The sequence below is a fragment of the Penicillium argentinense genome (assembly GCF_028826775.1).
Source record: "Penicillium argentinense strain IBT 30761 chromosome Unknown utg000005l_segment0_segment0, whole genome shotgun sequence".
Taxonomy (NCBI): Eukaryota; Fungi; Ascomycota; class Eurotiomycetes; order Eurotiales; family Aspergillaceae; genus Penicillium; species Penicillium argentinense.
The window spans coordinates 6,076,071-6,092,081 of NW_026622664.1; the positions used below are offsets into that span (position 1 = coordinate 6,076,071).

Sequence of the window (16,011 nt, forward strand, 5' to 3'; positions counted from 1 at the left end):
TTTGTTCCATCTATGAATGTTATTACTATTCGCTTCTGACCGCATCTTTGTTTCTCGGAGTCGTGTGTTCTTCAGATTGGAAGAAGAAAGTCTCCAAAGTAGTCCTTCTTGCTGCAGTGTATTCAGGCTGAACTACCACGTTCAGTCTTGCGTCATCTCTCATGCACGACCAACAAACTAGCCTACTCGTAGTGTCGCAGTCCTCGTTCGCGGTGGTCTGATGCAAACGTCTCCACCTCGTAGCAGGCTCGTCCCGACGGCTTGCCCAAATGTGGACTTGACCGGATGCTCGGATGCTAGTACCATCGCTCAGCATAATTTTGAGGTTATTTGGCCAGTCGCAGCTCTGGAGGCTAAGCATTGCCTGCCGACCGAGAATTTACTTTTTCATTAACTCCACCCAGTCTGGATGCAGGGGTTTTTTGCCGAAATACCGGCGCTTTTGGTAAGCTGCCCCAAGTGCTCCGGCTTTTGCATTCAGCACACAATGAACTGACTTCTCTTGCCAGGGTATGAGCTCTTTGGCTGACAGGCTACCAGGAGGATTTGGGATTTTATGGTCTTATATGGGATAAACAATGTCCACCATTCCGATCTCTTCGGGTGATTGAACACCTATCTCATTGCAACAAAGAAACATCGCTTCTGCTTGGAACCTGATCAATATGTGATTTTGAAGACCCAAGCAAACCGGTCCGCAGCCACCATCTCTGGGCTCAAGAATAGGCTGATGGAGCCATTGTGGAACTTCTTTGTTGGCACTGCTGCGCCATTCATCTTGCCACCCACCACAGTCACCTCGTCACCACGAATCCAGGGAATCGGGCTATGCAATGTCAAGGTGCTATTCGGTTGGGTGAGGGTGTGAATGTAGAAGGCATCTTTCGAGATGGTGAATCTAACATTGTCTCCCTCCTCAGGGGTGACAAACCAGTATGTCGTGTTGAATATCGCTTCGGCATGGTCCTTGATCCAGCTGCCCGCCTCCCGCAGGTTTTTCTGCTCAACATCAACAATGGTACCATTGGCAGTCGGTCCCACGTCCAGCAAGAAATTTCCATTTTTGCTGACAATATCAATGAGTCCGGTGACAATGCTGCTGGCGTTCATGTAGCTTGCCAGAGGTGTAGCTCGATTATATCCGTAGCTGTACGGATCCATTCCGAGACTGCTCTCCCATTTGCGAACCTGGACACCGTTGTACCGAGCATATTCGGGGGTATCAAAATCGCCCGGGAGGCCACAACGCGCATTCATGACGACCTGCCGGTCCTCTTTTGCCGCACGGTTGAACCATTCAGATGCAAACTCCACGGTGCGGTTAGGGCCTCCAATATCACACCACATAATTTCGGTTCCCATATCGGCCAGGGTATTCATCTCCGGCAAGATTTTATCCTCGATGTAGTCATTGAGAGGTACGTACCCGATATAGGGGAGCGTCTCGTTGGTGAACGGGTTACTGGCATTGCCTGGATATTTTTAGTAGAGAAGTCAAAAAACATTTATAAACACAGAATAAATTGCCTACCTCCAGGCCAGGAAGAAAACCCGTATTTTTTGTAGTCAGGATGAAACCATTCAGGCAGCGAGTAGTAGACCGCACGATGAAGGTGCGGCTGGTGCTTCTTGGCGGCGTCGAATAATTCCTGGTTTAATATTAGAGATAGACTGAAGGCAGTACTGGGAGTGGAATGGTACCTGAACGAGGTTGCGGTGTGGTGTCATGGCTACAGACGTTCTCTTCGTCACGTTCTCGGGGAGATCAAATAGAGCGTAGCCTTCATGATGCTTGCTGACTTGAACAAAGTAATTGGCACCGGCGTCTGCGAAGAGATCGACCCACTCTTTTGGACTCCATGCATCCGCTGTGAAGTTCTGGATGAAGTCGTCATATACGAGCTCGGTCCCATACGTCTTCTTCTGGTACTCGTACACCTCGGTCGGATCACTCGGGCCCTGGCCAAGCCACCACCAGTACCTATTCGATTCGTCAGCCAAAATTGATCGAACATCAGGTCGATGCTCCGCACTCACCACTCGGCATAGTTCTCTTTTGAGCCTTTATTGCCCCAGCCTGGAACCGAGTATATTCCCCAGTGGATGAAGATTCCGTACTTGGCATTATTATACCAGTTGGGGGCTTCATGGCTATAGACGGACTCATAGGTAGCTTTGTAGGCACTGATGCCATACGTAGCCTTGAAACTGTAGCTCCTGGATGCCACATGTTCACCTTTGATGACCACGGTGGCAGGTCCGGTCCGGCCTGGCCTCACTCCCTTGCGATTCTTGACACCGACCTCCACGATCGCCTGGTCGCCTGGTCCCAGGCGCTTGATCGCTCCATCTATTACAGTTTCCAGGCCCGGCGACTCCACCTGTACTCGAACGGTATCATTCCGCGAAATGAAGGACGATCCCACATTGTTGATAACAACTTCGACGATCTGCACCTTATCTGTTCCATCAATCCACTTCTGAGTCGATCGAGCATACTGAATTACCAGTCTGGCCGTGGCCGAGGTGTGCTTTGGCACAGGGAGCAAAGACAGAGAAAACACGTGGAGATTGGTGTCGACTGCTGCGCCTCCGGGCTCGGTAGATGAGCCAGAAGCAGACTTGGGAAACTTCAAAGACACGAGCTCCTTGGATGAGTCCAGCCAATTTATGGTTTGGAAGATATTGGATCGGTTGTAGTTGGTGGTGTTTTCGGTGAGAAATGAGGAGAAGACCAAGTCGCCGCCAGCTGGGTACGGCCAACTCCACCACGCCGGAACAAGCAACGGGCCCGTCGTCGAGCTGCCATCAGCATATTTCGCGGTCACTGAGCCGGACGCCATGCCAGATTCAGATGCAGCAAGCATCTGGTAGCTGAAGTACTTCGACCGAGGAACCGGAATCTCTTGTCCCTTGACTAGGAGATTGTCGTGGCCTGATTCATTGTATGCAGCGAAGCGATAGTTGGTTCCTCCGTAGACGAAGCGCTCCGGTGGAATCTCCTCGGCAGGATACGAATCTTCATATCATCAATTCTATAATACCGATATCCTTTGATAGTAATGCACTTACTCCCCTGACCATCAAAACTGGATTCATTGGGCTTGAGCCCAAAGGCGCGGTTGTTGAACCACGGGCGGAGATCTAGAGCGACAGAAGTGTTGTCGTTGGAAAGAGCTTGGAATTCATTCTGTGGCTTGAAAATTACCGCTCGACAAAATGCCGCGGCTGTCAAAAGAGCGCCGACTCTTTGGAGATTTATCATGGTGAAGGAGGTCAGACTCTGGACATGTTAGCGTCCACATCAAAGAGTGCTGGCGGCCATGCGGACTATATGTTCTCAGCATTCGAAAGTAACGGTGCCATTTCCCCGCAAGGGCCTTAATCAGAAAGTATTCTAACTTCGGCCAGCCGCGTATTCATCGGGTATTTGCTAGATCGGAGAATTGAAGCTGATCGGCTATTTGTATTTGATCTGGATCGGCGTGCGGAGGTGGCTGCCTTTTTGCCGAAGCTATCCCGGCACTATCCCGCATTGCATGATGATCGTCACCTGGTAGCTTCATTCCAATAGGCTGAACTGTTTTGGGATCGTGACCCATTCCTCAAGTCTCAAGGTAGAGTGTATATTGAGGGTTTACAGCTAAAAAGACACATGGCATCACTCTAATTGCTCCACGCAGGCTTTCTCCTGTTTTTCGCCCAAGATGCCGCCTTGCTCGTTCATCCTCTGTTGAAAATTCCTCTCTGTTATCCAGGCAAGGCGACTAGGGCCAGAGAAAAGTACATCCAGCTGCTGAAGGTGACGGTTGGCAGTTTCTGCAAGCGTTGCGGTCAATAACACATCATTGGCTGTGTGCTGGGTATGTAACTAACCGACGTAGAAAAGGTATATGGGCGCAAGAAGAGCCAGGCTAATCAATGCAAACAAAATAAAAACCCAGAAACCAATGGCATCGATCAGGTATGGAATGATCATGTTGATTGTCCCTCCAACTATGGAGAAGGCAAAAGTCGCCAGCGCGGCACCTTTGCTTCGACTTGCCAAGGAAAACCCCCGTTGGGTAGACCCAACTGTTGATTTGTTCATGTCAGCTCTGATACAAAATGCTTGATTTTGGTGCAATACTGACCAGGTTGTCAACCATGTACTACCATAGACGAAAGTGTAGATGTATAAAATCGCGGCAACCCCGGAAGAGAGTTTGTTTGCCAATTCCGGTTTACTCTAGGAGTAAGAGATAGTCTCATGCGACAGGACACCACCGACAATCAAAACGATCCCCATAAGAGTGCATCCCGTTAGCATCAACTTGCGTCGACCAACTCGATCACAGAGATAGATCGAAAGAGCAAGACTAGAGATGTAGCCAAACCAATTTCCTCCTGCCAGAAGAGCTGGCTTGTCGCCTTTAAATCCCGATAAAGCGAACATGTTGGGAGCATAAACGGCAATGAAGTCAATGCTGTAACGGGTCAGGTCCCGATCTATTGCCCAGACCAAGCCTGTGCGATGTGATCTATCAACTCCCCAGGATATTTAGTCACCGCTGGCCACCCCCTATTTCTAAACTTCTCTAAGTGCAGTCTCGGCACGAATAGCAGAAATAATTTCTCCTATCTCAGTCTCGATAGCATTTTCATCGTTTTCAACACGGCATTTCTCGAACACAGACCGGGCTCCCTCAAGGTCGCCAATAGTGCCGCGGCCAAGATGAGTAGCAAGAAGACAATTTGGAACCCAAGAGGAAAGCTCCAGGTGAACGATAATGACTGTGTCTTCAAACACCAAAACTCCATCCAGTAGGCTCTGTCGACGCAATTTAGCCATGCATGCTCCGGCTTATCCAAATTGTAAAACTCACGTCGTTGATCCTACCATTGCCAGCGTAAATTGCACCGCAACGAACGCTCCTCGCAGATGAGGGTCTGCCAGCTCCGACGTCCAGACGGGCACTATCGTATTCAGATGACCACACCCAATACCACTGATGACTCGAGCAAAGGCAAACCATGGCATGCTGGTGGCAGAAGCCGACAGAGCCGCCCCCAGAATTCTCCAGAGATAACCCAGCTGAATTGTCTTCAGGCGTCCAATTGAGTCCGCAATGGTGCCCACGATCAACGCCCCAATCGCAAGTCCTCCAAACCATAGACTGACGAGGCCACCGATGGCTGCAGCATCTCGGTCGCTACCGCTTGCGGCCCCCATGTGTTGCATATAGTCCGCGTTATTGTTCACTTGGCGCTGTATCGTGGCCGAAAAAGAGAATTGCACATCCGGCGAATAGAAAGATGGCATAGGTCATGGACTTGCCCTGCAACTTCATGCATCGCAATGGTGAGAATCCTTCGGGAATGTATCGTGCAAATGGCGGTTCGGCTGGGGCAGAAGTCAGCGGAAATCAAAGTCCAGCTATATGGAAGTATGAAGAGCCTTCAGGAAAGGGGAACCACTCACGGCGGAAAATCGACTGTCTCGGACTGTTCTCCTGCATCGCATATCCATCCTGTTTTTCCATCTTGATGTGCCAAGAAGCCAAGGAACGGCACGGATGAGCTTAACATGGGGGATACTTGAATCGAGCATCCACACCGGCCTGAATTCGCACTCGGTCGGACTTGCTCCGAGCAGCCCCCGGATTTCCCCAAAGTCCGCGCGGGTCGACATGGGTTCCACTTCCCCGCTCTGGCATCGGGGAGAGATCCCCCGAGAGGCTGCTCCACGCATGCAGAACGCCTTGGGCAAGGTTGTTTGTAGAGAAGACAACAGCAGCCCTTAAAGGGACAGCAGGAGACTGCCATTTATATTACGCTTTCCTCAGTGTGGAAAGTTTTACGAGGGCATCCACGGGATGAACCTCGCCCACAGCCTGGGACTTAGCAACCGTGCACGAGTAGTAGTAGTAGTAGTAGTAGTAGTAGTAGTAGTAGTAGTAGTAGTAGTAGTAGTAGTAGTAGTAGTAGTAGTAGTAGTAGTAGTAGTAGTTTGTAGATCAGAGAAAATACAAGACTAGGATACGTCATGGAAGGAAATGACAACACAATAAACAATAATATTGTACACTAAGATATATCCGCTATGCTTGAAAAAATTCACTTGGATCGTAAGGCGCTGAGCCTCGTCAACGCTTCGATGAATGTGTCTTGCTAGCCCGCACTTCCTGCTCGAGCTTGTCAAGAGCCATTGCAAACTTGGGCTGGAGCGGCTTGAGGCTGTCCAATTTCACCGAGGCGCGCTCGATAGCAGAGGTACGGGTAATAGGACCGTCGATGCTGCTGGCGATCTCGCTGGCGAACCACTTTCCTTCGCGGTGCGTGACGAGGGACCAGGCAGAGCCCTTTCTGCCAGCACGGGCAGTACGTCCCACACGGTGTACATAGGTGGTAGCACTGCTGGGGACATCGTAGTTGACGACATGCAGAAGTGAATGCAAATCAAGACCACGAGAGGCACGATCGGTCGCCACGATTACATCAATCTTGCCCTTTCGGTAAGCCGACAGAGTCTTGCGCGATGCAGACGACTTGTTAGATTTAATGATAGTCGCCATGCGGCTGGCAAGCTGCCGGTTAATGAGAGAAATAAGGAGGTGTAGTCGTGAGGCAGACTCTGAAGACTTGGTGAAGATGAGAACAGTTTGGCGTGTAGGTCCGGCCTGTAATTTTTGAACAGACTTGGGCTTCGACTTGGGATCGGAATCGATTTCAGAATCAGAATCAGAATCAGACGAGCTGTCGGAGATGTCACTCGAAGCATCGCTGGAGGTATCGCTATCAGAGTCCGAGTCAGACTCGGAATCAGAACCCGAAGACGAGGTCTCATCATCTGAGGAGTCATCCGAACTAGTTTCACCATCGCTGGAGGTATCATCCGAGCTAGTGCTGTCGGAATTGGACGCATCATCTCTGCAAGTAGCCTTTGTTCCAGCCTTAACGCCAATGTGTGAAAGCAAGAGATGAAGCAGGTAGAGAGGCTTGATAGATTCATCTTTCACTGCCACCACATGTTCTCTCAGCGTGGATGGCAGTGTGAAGTTGGTATCTGGGTTATCTGCGCCAATGATCACCATCTTGGGATTGGCCAAGCGCAGGGAGTTGAGTTTCGAGATGTCACGGGTCATGGTCGCACTCAGCACTACCTTCCTAGGTGGTTTGCTCTCAATTGGATGTCCAAGTTCCGACAGGAATTTTCCACCGGCGCCCCATGACTCAGGGGCCTGTCGGGAATCCAATGAACCGTTCACCACGTCCACCCATTCCTGGAAGCTCTCATTCAAGAGACGGTCAGCTTCATCAATCACCAGCCATTCGATGTGCTTAAGGGTAAACCCCTTGGTGTAGCGAAGATGGTCGACTAGGCGACCAGGCGTGCAGATGAGAATATCGACATTGGGTTCAGGTCGCTGAATGTATCCTGGGAGAAAGCCAGTCGAATTGATTGCCTCGCTAACACAGTCCTCGAGGCTGAAGTGCTCCCAGTCATTATCTTGCAGTCCTGCCGCCTGGCGTTGGGCAACAGTGGCAGGGTTATAAACTTGGTCCGTTCTCATGATGAGCTTTTGTTCCTCCTTGATAGCGACGTTGCCGACCGCGCTACCGATATGGAGCCGTGAGCCTGCGGCACAGAGCTCGCAGGCCTCTCGGGCTTGCTTGACCAGCTCTCGCGTAGGAACCACTATCAACCCTCGCAATCTTGACGCAGGTCTCGACTCTAGGGAGGTGACGAGAGGGACCACGTAGGAGAGTGTTTTTCCGGATCCCGTAGCGGCCGAGATACACAAATCTCCGGGGTGGTGACGGTCCCCGTCGAGGAGAAGGGGAATAACAGCAGACTGGACGGCAAAGGCCTCCTTGTAATTGTTTTGCGTCAGGATTCGCAAAAGGTCTTCTTTGATGCCGAGTTCCGAAAATTTGGTCCGATCTTCGGTCGATGTCCTCAGCGGATTTGCCAACCACGGTGGCAGGGAAGAGTAGGTGGGAGCTTCCTCGGGCTCAGGTGGGTTCTCCGGCTGGGGCAATGGTTCGAGGCCCTTCGCAATAACCGGCTCGGCAACATTTTCGACTGTCTCTTCAGCCTGGGGCTTGGTTTTCTTCGCCTTCGCACTGGCCACGGATTTCGTACGCTCGAACTTGGAGAGGATGCCGGCATGTTTGTTCTTTGAGGCTTTGCGCTCTTGCGTGTCGTCGCTGGCTTGCGCTTCCTCCTCGTCGCTCATGGATTTTGGGCTCACAGCTGCAGGTTCATCATCCGCCGAATTGTCTTTCCGAGAACTCTTTCGTGCGCCATCCTTTGGCTTCTTGCTTGCTTTAGCGATGCCGTTGTGTGAGTTTGAAGTAGCCTTTTTGCGGCTGTCTGGCGAGACAAAACTTGTTTTCCGGGGCGAGGCCTCGGTATCACTACCCTGGAGACCATCCTTGAGTCGCTTTCGCTTCTGGTTGCTTTCGTCGCCTGCCGACGAGGGTGTAGACAAGCTGGCGCGCTTTTTTTCCTTCTTGTGTTTCTTGGTAGGAGTCGACGTGGAGGCATTGGGATCGAGATCGCGCTTGCGTTTAGAAGAATTGGAGGATTTCTCAATTGGCGACATGGTCGGCGCATGCAGTTTGGATGCGGCCATTCTCGCGGGGACGCATTCCTCGCGGAAAAGAGAAAGCTGCAAAATCCAAATTCGTGGTTTTTATGCCGGCAGATCCACCATTCACTCACCGCAGTCACTGACCGCCGCGGCCGCAACAGCATTCACTTCGCGACGAAACGGTTTGGAACTTGACTGAAGTAGGGTGAACGTGAAAGGAGGTGCTTGACGTGATCGCCATGGACTGGCGTCTTCATTGCGAACCACACTTTTCTCCAACATTGCCCTCTCTTTACGAGAGCCAATGCCACCATGCCGTATAACATTGCGTGAGTCTCATGACAATAACAGCAACCATCGCCGGGCGACCGACCACTAACACAGGGTGCTACACTAGGATGGTCAGTGATTTCTTCTTCCCCCAGTCTGGTATGTCCTCTTCCGTTGATCTGAGACCCGACGATGCTTGGATAGGACCAATTTCTGACTCGACCAGGGGGAATTGAGAGTCACATCTATCAGCTGTCTTCCGTGAGCGCCCTCTCTCCTCGCGTCGCGTCCTTCTGCTCCGATCGAGCGCGCTCTAACAACTTGTCAGAAACTCATTGACCGCGGACACAAAGTGATCATCATCACACATGCATATAAAGGCCGTACAGGTGTCCGCTACCTTACCAACGGTCTCAAGATTTACCATGTCCCCTTTTTCGTGATCTACCGAGAAACGACATTCCCCACCGTCTTTTCGTTCTTTCCAATCTTCCGAAATATTGTGATCCGCGAGCAAATCGATATCGTACATGGCCATGCAAGTCTCAGCAGCTTCTGCGGGGAGGCCATTCTGCACGCCAGGACGATGGGCCTCCGCACTGTTTTCACCGATCATTCCCTTTTCGGATTCGCAGATGCAGCTTCGATCTTAACCAATAAGCTGCTCAAGTTCACTTTGAGTGACGTGGATCACGCTATTTGCGTCAGCCATACTTGGTAGGTGGTGTTAGCCCTCGGGTCTTGGAGGCTGCCAACTTAACTAGATATAGCAAAGAGAATACCGTCCTCCGAGCCTCATTAGACCCGCTCATGGTGTCTGTCATTCCGAACGCTGTGGTTGCCGAGAACTTCTGTCCATTGTCACATAGCTCTCGGGCTCCTGATCAGATCCCAATCTCACCAGCCGATCCTCGTCCATCTCCAACCCCCATTGGTCCCGACGACACAATCACGATCGTGGTCATTTCCCGTCTTTTTTACAACAAGGGCACTGACCTTCTTATTGCCGCAATCCCACGAATCTTATCCTCCAACCCGAATACTCGTTTTATTATCGCTGGGTCCGGGCCAAAGGCAATTGACCTAGAGCAAATGCTAGAACGAAACGTGCTCCAAGACAAGGTCGAAATGCTCGGGTCTGTCCGCCATGAAGAAGTACGGGACGTCATGGTCCGCGGGCACATCTATCTCCATCCTAGTTTGACGGAGGCCTTCGGCACAGTCATTGTTGAAGCTGCTAGCTGCGGACTATACGTCGTTTGTACTCGCGTGGGAGGCATTCCCGAAGTGCTACCGCAGCATATGACAACATTCGCCAAACCCGAGGAGGATGACCTCGTCGTTGCAACGAGCAAAGCGATTGCCGCTTTGCGATCCAACAAAGTCCGCACAGACCGATTCCATGACCAAGTGAAAATGATGTATTCTTGGCGGGATGTGGCTGAGCGCACCGAGCGCGTCTATCAGGGCATTATCGGTGACATTAGCCCGTCGGAGTTTTATGGCTACTACCCGGGACAGGGCTGGGATGCCAGCGGTGACCGGGTGCGCAGTTTTGCGCTTATTGACCGCCTAAAGCGATACTACGGATGTGGTGTTTGGGCGGGTAAGCTCTTTTGCCTGTGCGTGGTCATCGATTTCCTGATCTTTGTCTTTCTGGAGATGTGGTTTCCCCGGGGCAATATCGACATCGCGCGCAGCTGGCCAAAAAAGCGGCCAGCGGAGAAATCTAGTACACGCCCAATTCGCAGCAGCCGTTCATGAGCACACGGTTCTTTGTCTGGCCGGGGCAACACCGGCCATTAGTAGCAGACTATTCTCCACGAACCCAACCAACAATCCGTACATAGCAGCAATACCCCTTACGATCACCCACATAAATACTACTAATAATATCAAGGAGAGGTTCAACGTTCGTCAGTTATGATTTATTTCGTTAATGCTAAATTAAGTCCAATGTGTTTCAATCCCGCTCAACGTTCAAAAAACACCAGGATACCCAACTCCAAATTTCCTAACTTATTTGGAATAGACATCGTTACCAGCCTGGTCGCGCTTTGTTTTTGGCTCATACTTCCACTCCCGGTCCAAAGTCTCCGCGGTCTCGCCTTGCACATCCTGCACTGAGCGATTGGCCTTGTTGCCGCGGGTTCCAGCGTGGGCGCCTCCCTCCTTCTCCAGACCGCGCTGGCTGGGAAAAGTTCGCTCGACACCCTTGTCCTCGCGGGACGCCCCGACACCCTCAAGACCGGCTGATTGCTTCTTGCGACCATGTTGGCCATCGTGGGCGAGCTCAACTCCGGACTGGCCCTGCAGGGGTTTGCCGAAGCCGGTGTTGACGTCCGCCGAGGTTGCGCCGATGAGGGTGTCAGCGGGGGAAGTGTATGTGGACTCCTTTCCATGGCCGCGCAGGACACTGGGGTTGTTGGCTTGGCTGACCTCGTCGGCTTGAGGCGTGTAGGAGTTGCTGGCGGGCGCGGTGCCAGGTGGGTGGGCTTCCAGGTGGAATTCGGGGCGCTGGTCTGCCTCGTTGGCCTTAACACCGGGCTTGTGCTAGATTCCTATGTTAAAACAGTACTCGTGGTATGCAGTATATATGAAGATGTGCTTACACCCTTGGTAGTCTGAGGGCCTTCGGGGGCAACAGAGGGCTTGAAGCTATCCTGCTTAGGGTTGGCGACCGGCTCGACGTTGTTCAAGGTGCTCATGATGGATGTCGTGGTAGTTCGTAAAGAGGAGAAGGGAAAGTAATAATGATATTAACTCTCAATGAATTTGAGGATTTGGATTGTCTCTCCTAACCTTCTTCCTCCCTGCTCCTTTATACCTGTCCTCCTGCAGTCTTTCATCAATTTCATCCATGGATATCTTGATAGCTACATCGGGAGAGATGACGTCAAGTTGACGATAACCTCGACACTTGGGATCCCTTTTTTGTGGGCATGACATTCATCTTTCTGGGTCGATCAATGGACACTCGGTCTCGATTCGTCGATTGGATCATCCCCTGGAGAACGGCGTGTGCGTCGTTCCCAAGAGGCGATCAGGGTCGTCCGGGATCAGTGACATCAAAAAAGTGGGGGCCCCGGAGTCTTGACGATGACCACCAACTCTGGGGAGCCTCCATTTTCTTGATTTTTGCATTCTGGCTGCGCAACTACAGCGTAATCCATGTGGTCACCCATCTTGGGACGCACCATCTTTGTCCTCTTCGTGTCCAGGTGGGTCATTCGTCACTTGCGACGTACAATGGATGTACTGTTTCCGTGATCCAGACAGGATTGTTCCAGAAACCATTGCTGGTGACTCGTCCGCCAACCAGAGGTGGTTTTAATTCTTTCTTTTTTAAAAAAAAAATTAAGCTTATGAAATTAATTCTTATTTCTAAGTATTCAATTGAAACTTGATATATTTGTTTCGTGAGTGTCGCTTCTGAGCTTCAACCTTGAACGGGCCATAGTGAGGGCACCATCATTGATGTATGTCATATCAAACCACACCACGGTGCACGCTGCGACATGAAGTGATCAAGGTTTGGAATATAATTAACACAGATTCGTCTATACGATGCATTCTTAAGATTGTAATTATGAAAATTGGAAAGCGCGCACAACATTAGTATATCTCCTGTGGTAGTATGACAACATTGAGCACTGTGAACATTAAGAAACACCGGAGAGATGACTGCACATACTAAGATCCTGGACACTAATGTTATGGGAGACGCTATTGATGTAAACTGCAAAGATCCATTATTATGTACAGTCAAATTATGATTAACGCCATGATGCATATATGTTCAATGATCGTCTGATTTACCGCATGACGGGTGGTCGGCCCTCCTTGTTCCATTTCACACGGCTCTGCACCCATTCCACGGCCGCTTGTACACCTGACCCCATTAACGCGCTGACCGGCAGCACGCGACTGTCTCGAACACCGCCCCCGGTCTCTCCCTCAAACACCTTTCGTACAAAGCCCTCCTTAATGCGAACGACCTCAACGCAGTCTTCGCGGTCTTGTTTGTTGGCCAGCACCAGGATGGGAACTCCGGCCACATCTGCACTTTGTAGGACCGATTCGAGAACCTGGCGGCATTCATCTAGACGGCCAAAATCACTTCCTGCAGCGTTGATGCCCACGTTTTGTTCGGAGAAGTGTTCGCTTGTATTGGCGCGCGACGAGCCCGAAATTGAGCTAGGCCGTCGGCCAGGCGCGGAGGGGAGGCGGGTGATATCCGGGTCTTGTCCAACATCGGCGCTATCGACAACGAAGATGATTGCATGGCAGCTAGTATAGTAGCTCTGCCAGAGGCCACGCATGGAGATCTGACCACCGACGTCCCAAATCTTGAGGTTCATATCGGATAAGGAAATGGTTGAGACATTCTGGCCGACGGTGGGGACGGTCTTGCCGGGGTTCGGCGTGGGGGCCCCTTCTGGTCGCGGCTGATAGAGCGCCTTGATCTGGGAAAGCAGAGTGGTCTTGCCGGCATTGTCCAGCCCGAGCAGCAAGACGGAGTACTCTGGAGAGCCGCAACGACGTCAACGTCTGGGGTACTCTGAGAGGGGCGCAACTGCGGGGAAGCTAGTCCTCACCTTCTTTACTGGTCGCGTACGTATACAGCGACTTGGCCAAGTGATACATGATCGCGCAGAAGCTCAAGGCCAGCGCGACCAAGTCAGGACGAGATGCGCATCCAGTCATGCCTGCCGCGGACGCATCGCAGCCCCCAACGTCCGGATCAGGAAGCTAGGGCTTAGGGCTGAATCTTGTGGCCTAACGAATATGCCTTGCAGCCTTGTCGCCTGATGGCCTTACCGTCGGAATCGCCCGATGCGGTGGTCAATTGCATGCTCCGCGTCGGCGATGGCAGCAGCGCTCTTGGTCAGCGCTTTTCCGGCATCCGTGAAGACCATCAGCATCGCCGAATTTGGTCATTCTTGAGGCTGTCGCCAATCTTCCGTAATGTCCCTTCCACTCGCCATCCTGGCTTCAATTCCTGACGCGCGGATGATGCCCGACCGTGAGACCTCGGGACGCCATTCCCCTCCATGGAATGGATCTGGAAATCCCCCCACCTGCTTTTGTCAGCGTGATTATTGATCTCCGCCCCGGACCAAGCAATCTGCGAGACCCCCCATATTATCCTCCCTATGGCCCTGTTTCTGGCTTCCTCTCCAGTTCAGTGTGACAAGCCCTCGTCCCACTCTCCCTGGATGAGGTGTCCGTGATCTTTGTTCAGTCGCATGTCCCCAGAATGCCCCGCGCTAGCTGAAGCCTCTGAGGCCCCGTCGACCTCCATGGAAACCGACACGGTCATTGTCGGTATGCTTGTGCCCAGGCCACGGACGCACCCAATGCTCTCGATGCTCACCCCACAACCACAGGCAATGGGCCGTCGGCCATGATTCTTTCCTACATCCTTCACGGCCACCTTCCATTTTACTCATCGACCCCGCCACATCCCGACCCACTCCTGGACGCCAAGTTGAAGGATGCGACCAGTCTACTAAATGCCGATGCGGAGGCGTTGACAGCTCATTTTGCGGCCTCGCGTCTATCATATTCAACACAGGCCCTGCCCATAAATGTTTTGTTAGATACACTCGTGCGCCCGAGCGTCGATATCGACGAGGCTGGCACGGCCTCCAATGTCGAGTGGCGCCATGTGCCCGAAAAGGCCATTCCGCACCTCGTATTTGGGAAACCCACAAAGCCGGGAGGCCAATGGACCGACGACCCCCACGGCGCAAGTTGGAATATCCAGACGCTGAGTTATGCGGCAATGCTCTCGTTGCCGGGCTACTCCTTTGGAGATCACCACCGAAAGGTAACGGGAAAAGACCTTCCGCCATTCACGAGGCCTACCAGGAGAGAGATCGCCGACTACTTCAGAACCTACCCAGCGGCAGCTCATATCGAAGATGTCTTTCGGTGTGGCGAGGAGCTGAATGGCATCTCTCGAACCACCAACGGGTTTTACATAAAGTCCCATGATATTCACTGTAAGCGGTTAGTGCTGGCAAGTGGGATCTTTTCCGAAGTTCTCCCGCCCGCATCAGTGCTACGGCCCTTACTTCAGACCCAGCGTCAATCCAATGTCCCACTCCTCGTGGTTGGATCTGGTTTCTCGGCTGCCGATGCCATCATCTCAGCCCCTGCAGATCAAAAGATACTCCATGTTTTTAAATGGTCTCCTGAGGAACGACCATCGCCACTTCGGAGTTGCCATCAGCAAGCATATCCGGAGTATGCGGGTGTCTACCGGTTGATGAAAAAATCATCCGTTTTTTCCACGGCGGCGGACAAACCTCGACGGCCAAAGGCACGTCGTGGCATGTCCACTGGCTTCTTGGAAAGCCGAAATTGGGATGAGGTATATGAAGGTGTTTCCAATGTGGAGATCGTCTCTGTTGAAGTTCAAAATGACCTGGCGCAGGTCAGCTTCCGCCGCGGGGACGGATCCACGTTTTCTCGCACTGTGCGTGGACTGGTCTACGCTGCTGGTCGGCGAGGCTCACTTGGCTATTTGAATTCTGAACTCCGCAGTGAAGTACTGGGGCGTGAAGATGATGACATGACTGTCTCAGCCCAAACTCTTCGCGGGAAAGCAATGGAAAACCTCGAGGTTGCCCCGCATGTGTATATCATCGGAAGCTTGACAGGAGATTCCCTTGTCCGCTTTGCCTATGGAGGGTGTGTCTACACAGCAGGTCATCTTATCGGTGAACGGGATGCCGACCAAGAATCGCGCAGCGCCTGTGGCAGTACTGCGTCCATCAAGCCCCATTTATCATCACTACCCGTCATGAACGGAATAGATGGTCACCAGGTCTATCCAGCAGACACCGCGAACCTGACGCGAGAAGATACCGCCATCAGCAAAGTATCCACTGTGGCAGCATCTACCAATATACAGAGCTTGTGGCAAGCAGTTGCACGCATGTGGAAAAATTTGACGCGATGATTGATGCGGGTCTTGTTACGATATAGTGGATATAAGAATTGTTATTTAACATGTCACGGCAGTATTGTGATTGATTTAGCCTATATAGTCAAATCAACACAGTGAGCCCAGGCGAAGGGTTCAATTCCTGATGAAGCTTATACATTTTTGGTCGGTTTTATAAGTCACAACATCAATTGAGCCACCCAGAAAGTA

General features: G+C 51.8%; 6 protein-coding genes across 6 annotated transcripts; 2 read left to right on the forward strand and 4 right to left on the reverse strand.

Moving 5' to 3' along the window:
• Positions 1–660: 660 nt before the first annotated feature.
• Positions 661–5,212, reverse strand: N7532_007075 (uncharacterized protein; the record flags this gene model as incomplete). The annotated part of the gene is made up of 9 exons (XM_056619568.1): positions 661–1,472; positions 1,532–1,649; positions 1,702–1,981; positions 2,038–3,019; positions 3,073–3,283; positions 3,788–3,819; positions 3,877–4,074; positions 4,677–4,810; positions 4,866–5,212. The coding sequence occupies 9 exons, from the start codon at positions 5,210–5,212 to the stop codon at positions 661–663; spliced, it is 3,114 nt and encodes a 1,037-aa protein (XP_056475727.1).
• Positions 5,213–6,125: 913 nt separating this feature from the next.
• Positions 6,126–8,618, reverse strand: N7532_007076 (putative ATP-dependent RNA helicase DBP6; the record flags this gene model as incomplete). Its single annotated transcript, XM_056619569.1, has 1 exon — positions 6,126–8,618. The coding sequence occupies one exon, from the start codon at positions 8,616–8,618 to the stop codon at positions 6,126–6,128; it is 2,493 nt and encodes an 830-aa protein (XP_056475728.1).
• A 270-nt stretch (positions 8,619–8,888) lies between these two features.
• On the forward strand, positions 8,889–10,610 carry N7532_007077 (phosphatidylinositol N-acetylglucosaminyltransferase subunit A/GPI3; the record flags this gene model as incomplete). Its single annotated transcript, XM_056619570.1, has 5 exons — positions 8,889–8,905; positions 8,974–9,005; positions 9,073–9,107; positions 9,175–9,563; positions 9,617–10,610. The coding sequence occupies 5 exons, from the start codon at positions 8,889–8,891 to the stop codon at positions 10,608–10,610; spliced, it is 1,467 nt and encodes a 488-aa protein (XP_056475729.1).
• Positions 10,611–10,865: 255 nt separating this feature from the next.
• N7532_007078 (uncharacterized protein) lies at positions 10,866–11,554 on the reverse strand (the record flags this gene model as incomplete). The annotated part of the gene is made up of 2 exons (XM_056619571.1): positions 10,866–11,399; positions 11,459–11,554. 2 exons carry the CDS (start codon positions 11,552–11,554, stop codon positions 10,866–10,868), a joined length of 630 nt encoding a protein of 209 aa, XP_056475730.1.
• A 1,107-nt stretch (positions 11,555–12,661) lies between these two features.
• On the reverse strand, positions 12,662–13,493 carry N7532_007079 (ADP-ribosylation factor family protein; the record flags this gene model as incomplete). The annotated part of the gene is made up of 2 exons (XM_056619572.1): positions 12,662–13,371; positions 13,445–13,493. 2 exons carry the CDS (start codon positions 13,491–13,493, stop codon positions 12,662–12,664), a joined length of 759 nt encoding a protein of 252 aa, XP_056475731.1.
• Positions 13,494–14,149: 656 nt separating this feature from the next.
• Positions 14,150–15,816, forward strand: N7532_007080 (uncharacterized protein; the record flags this gene model as incomplete). Its single annotated transcript, XM_056619573.1, has 2 exons — positions 14,150–14,174; positions 14,237–15,816. The coding sequence occupies 2 exons, from the start codon at positions 14,150–14,152 to the stop codon at positions 15,814–15,816; spliced, it is 1,605 nt and encodes a 534-aa protein (XP_056475732.1).
• Positions 15,817–16,011: the final 195 nt, after the last annotated feature.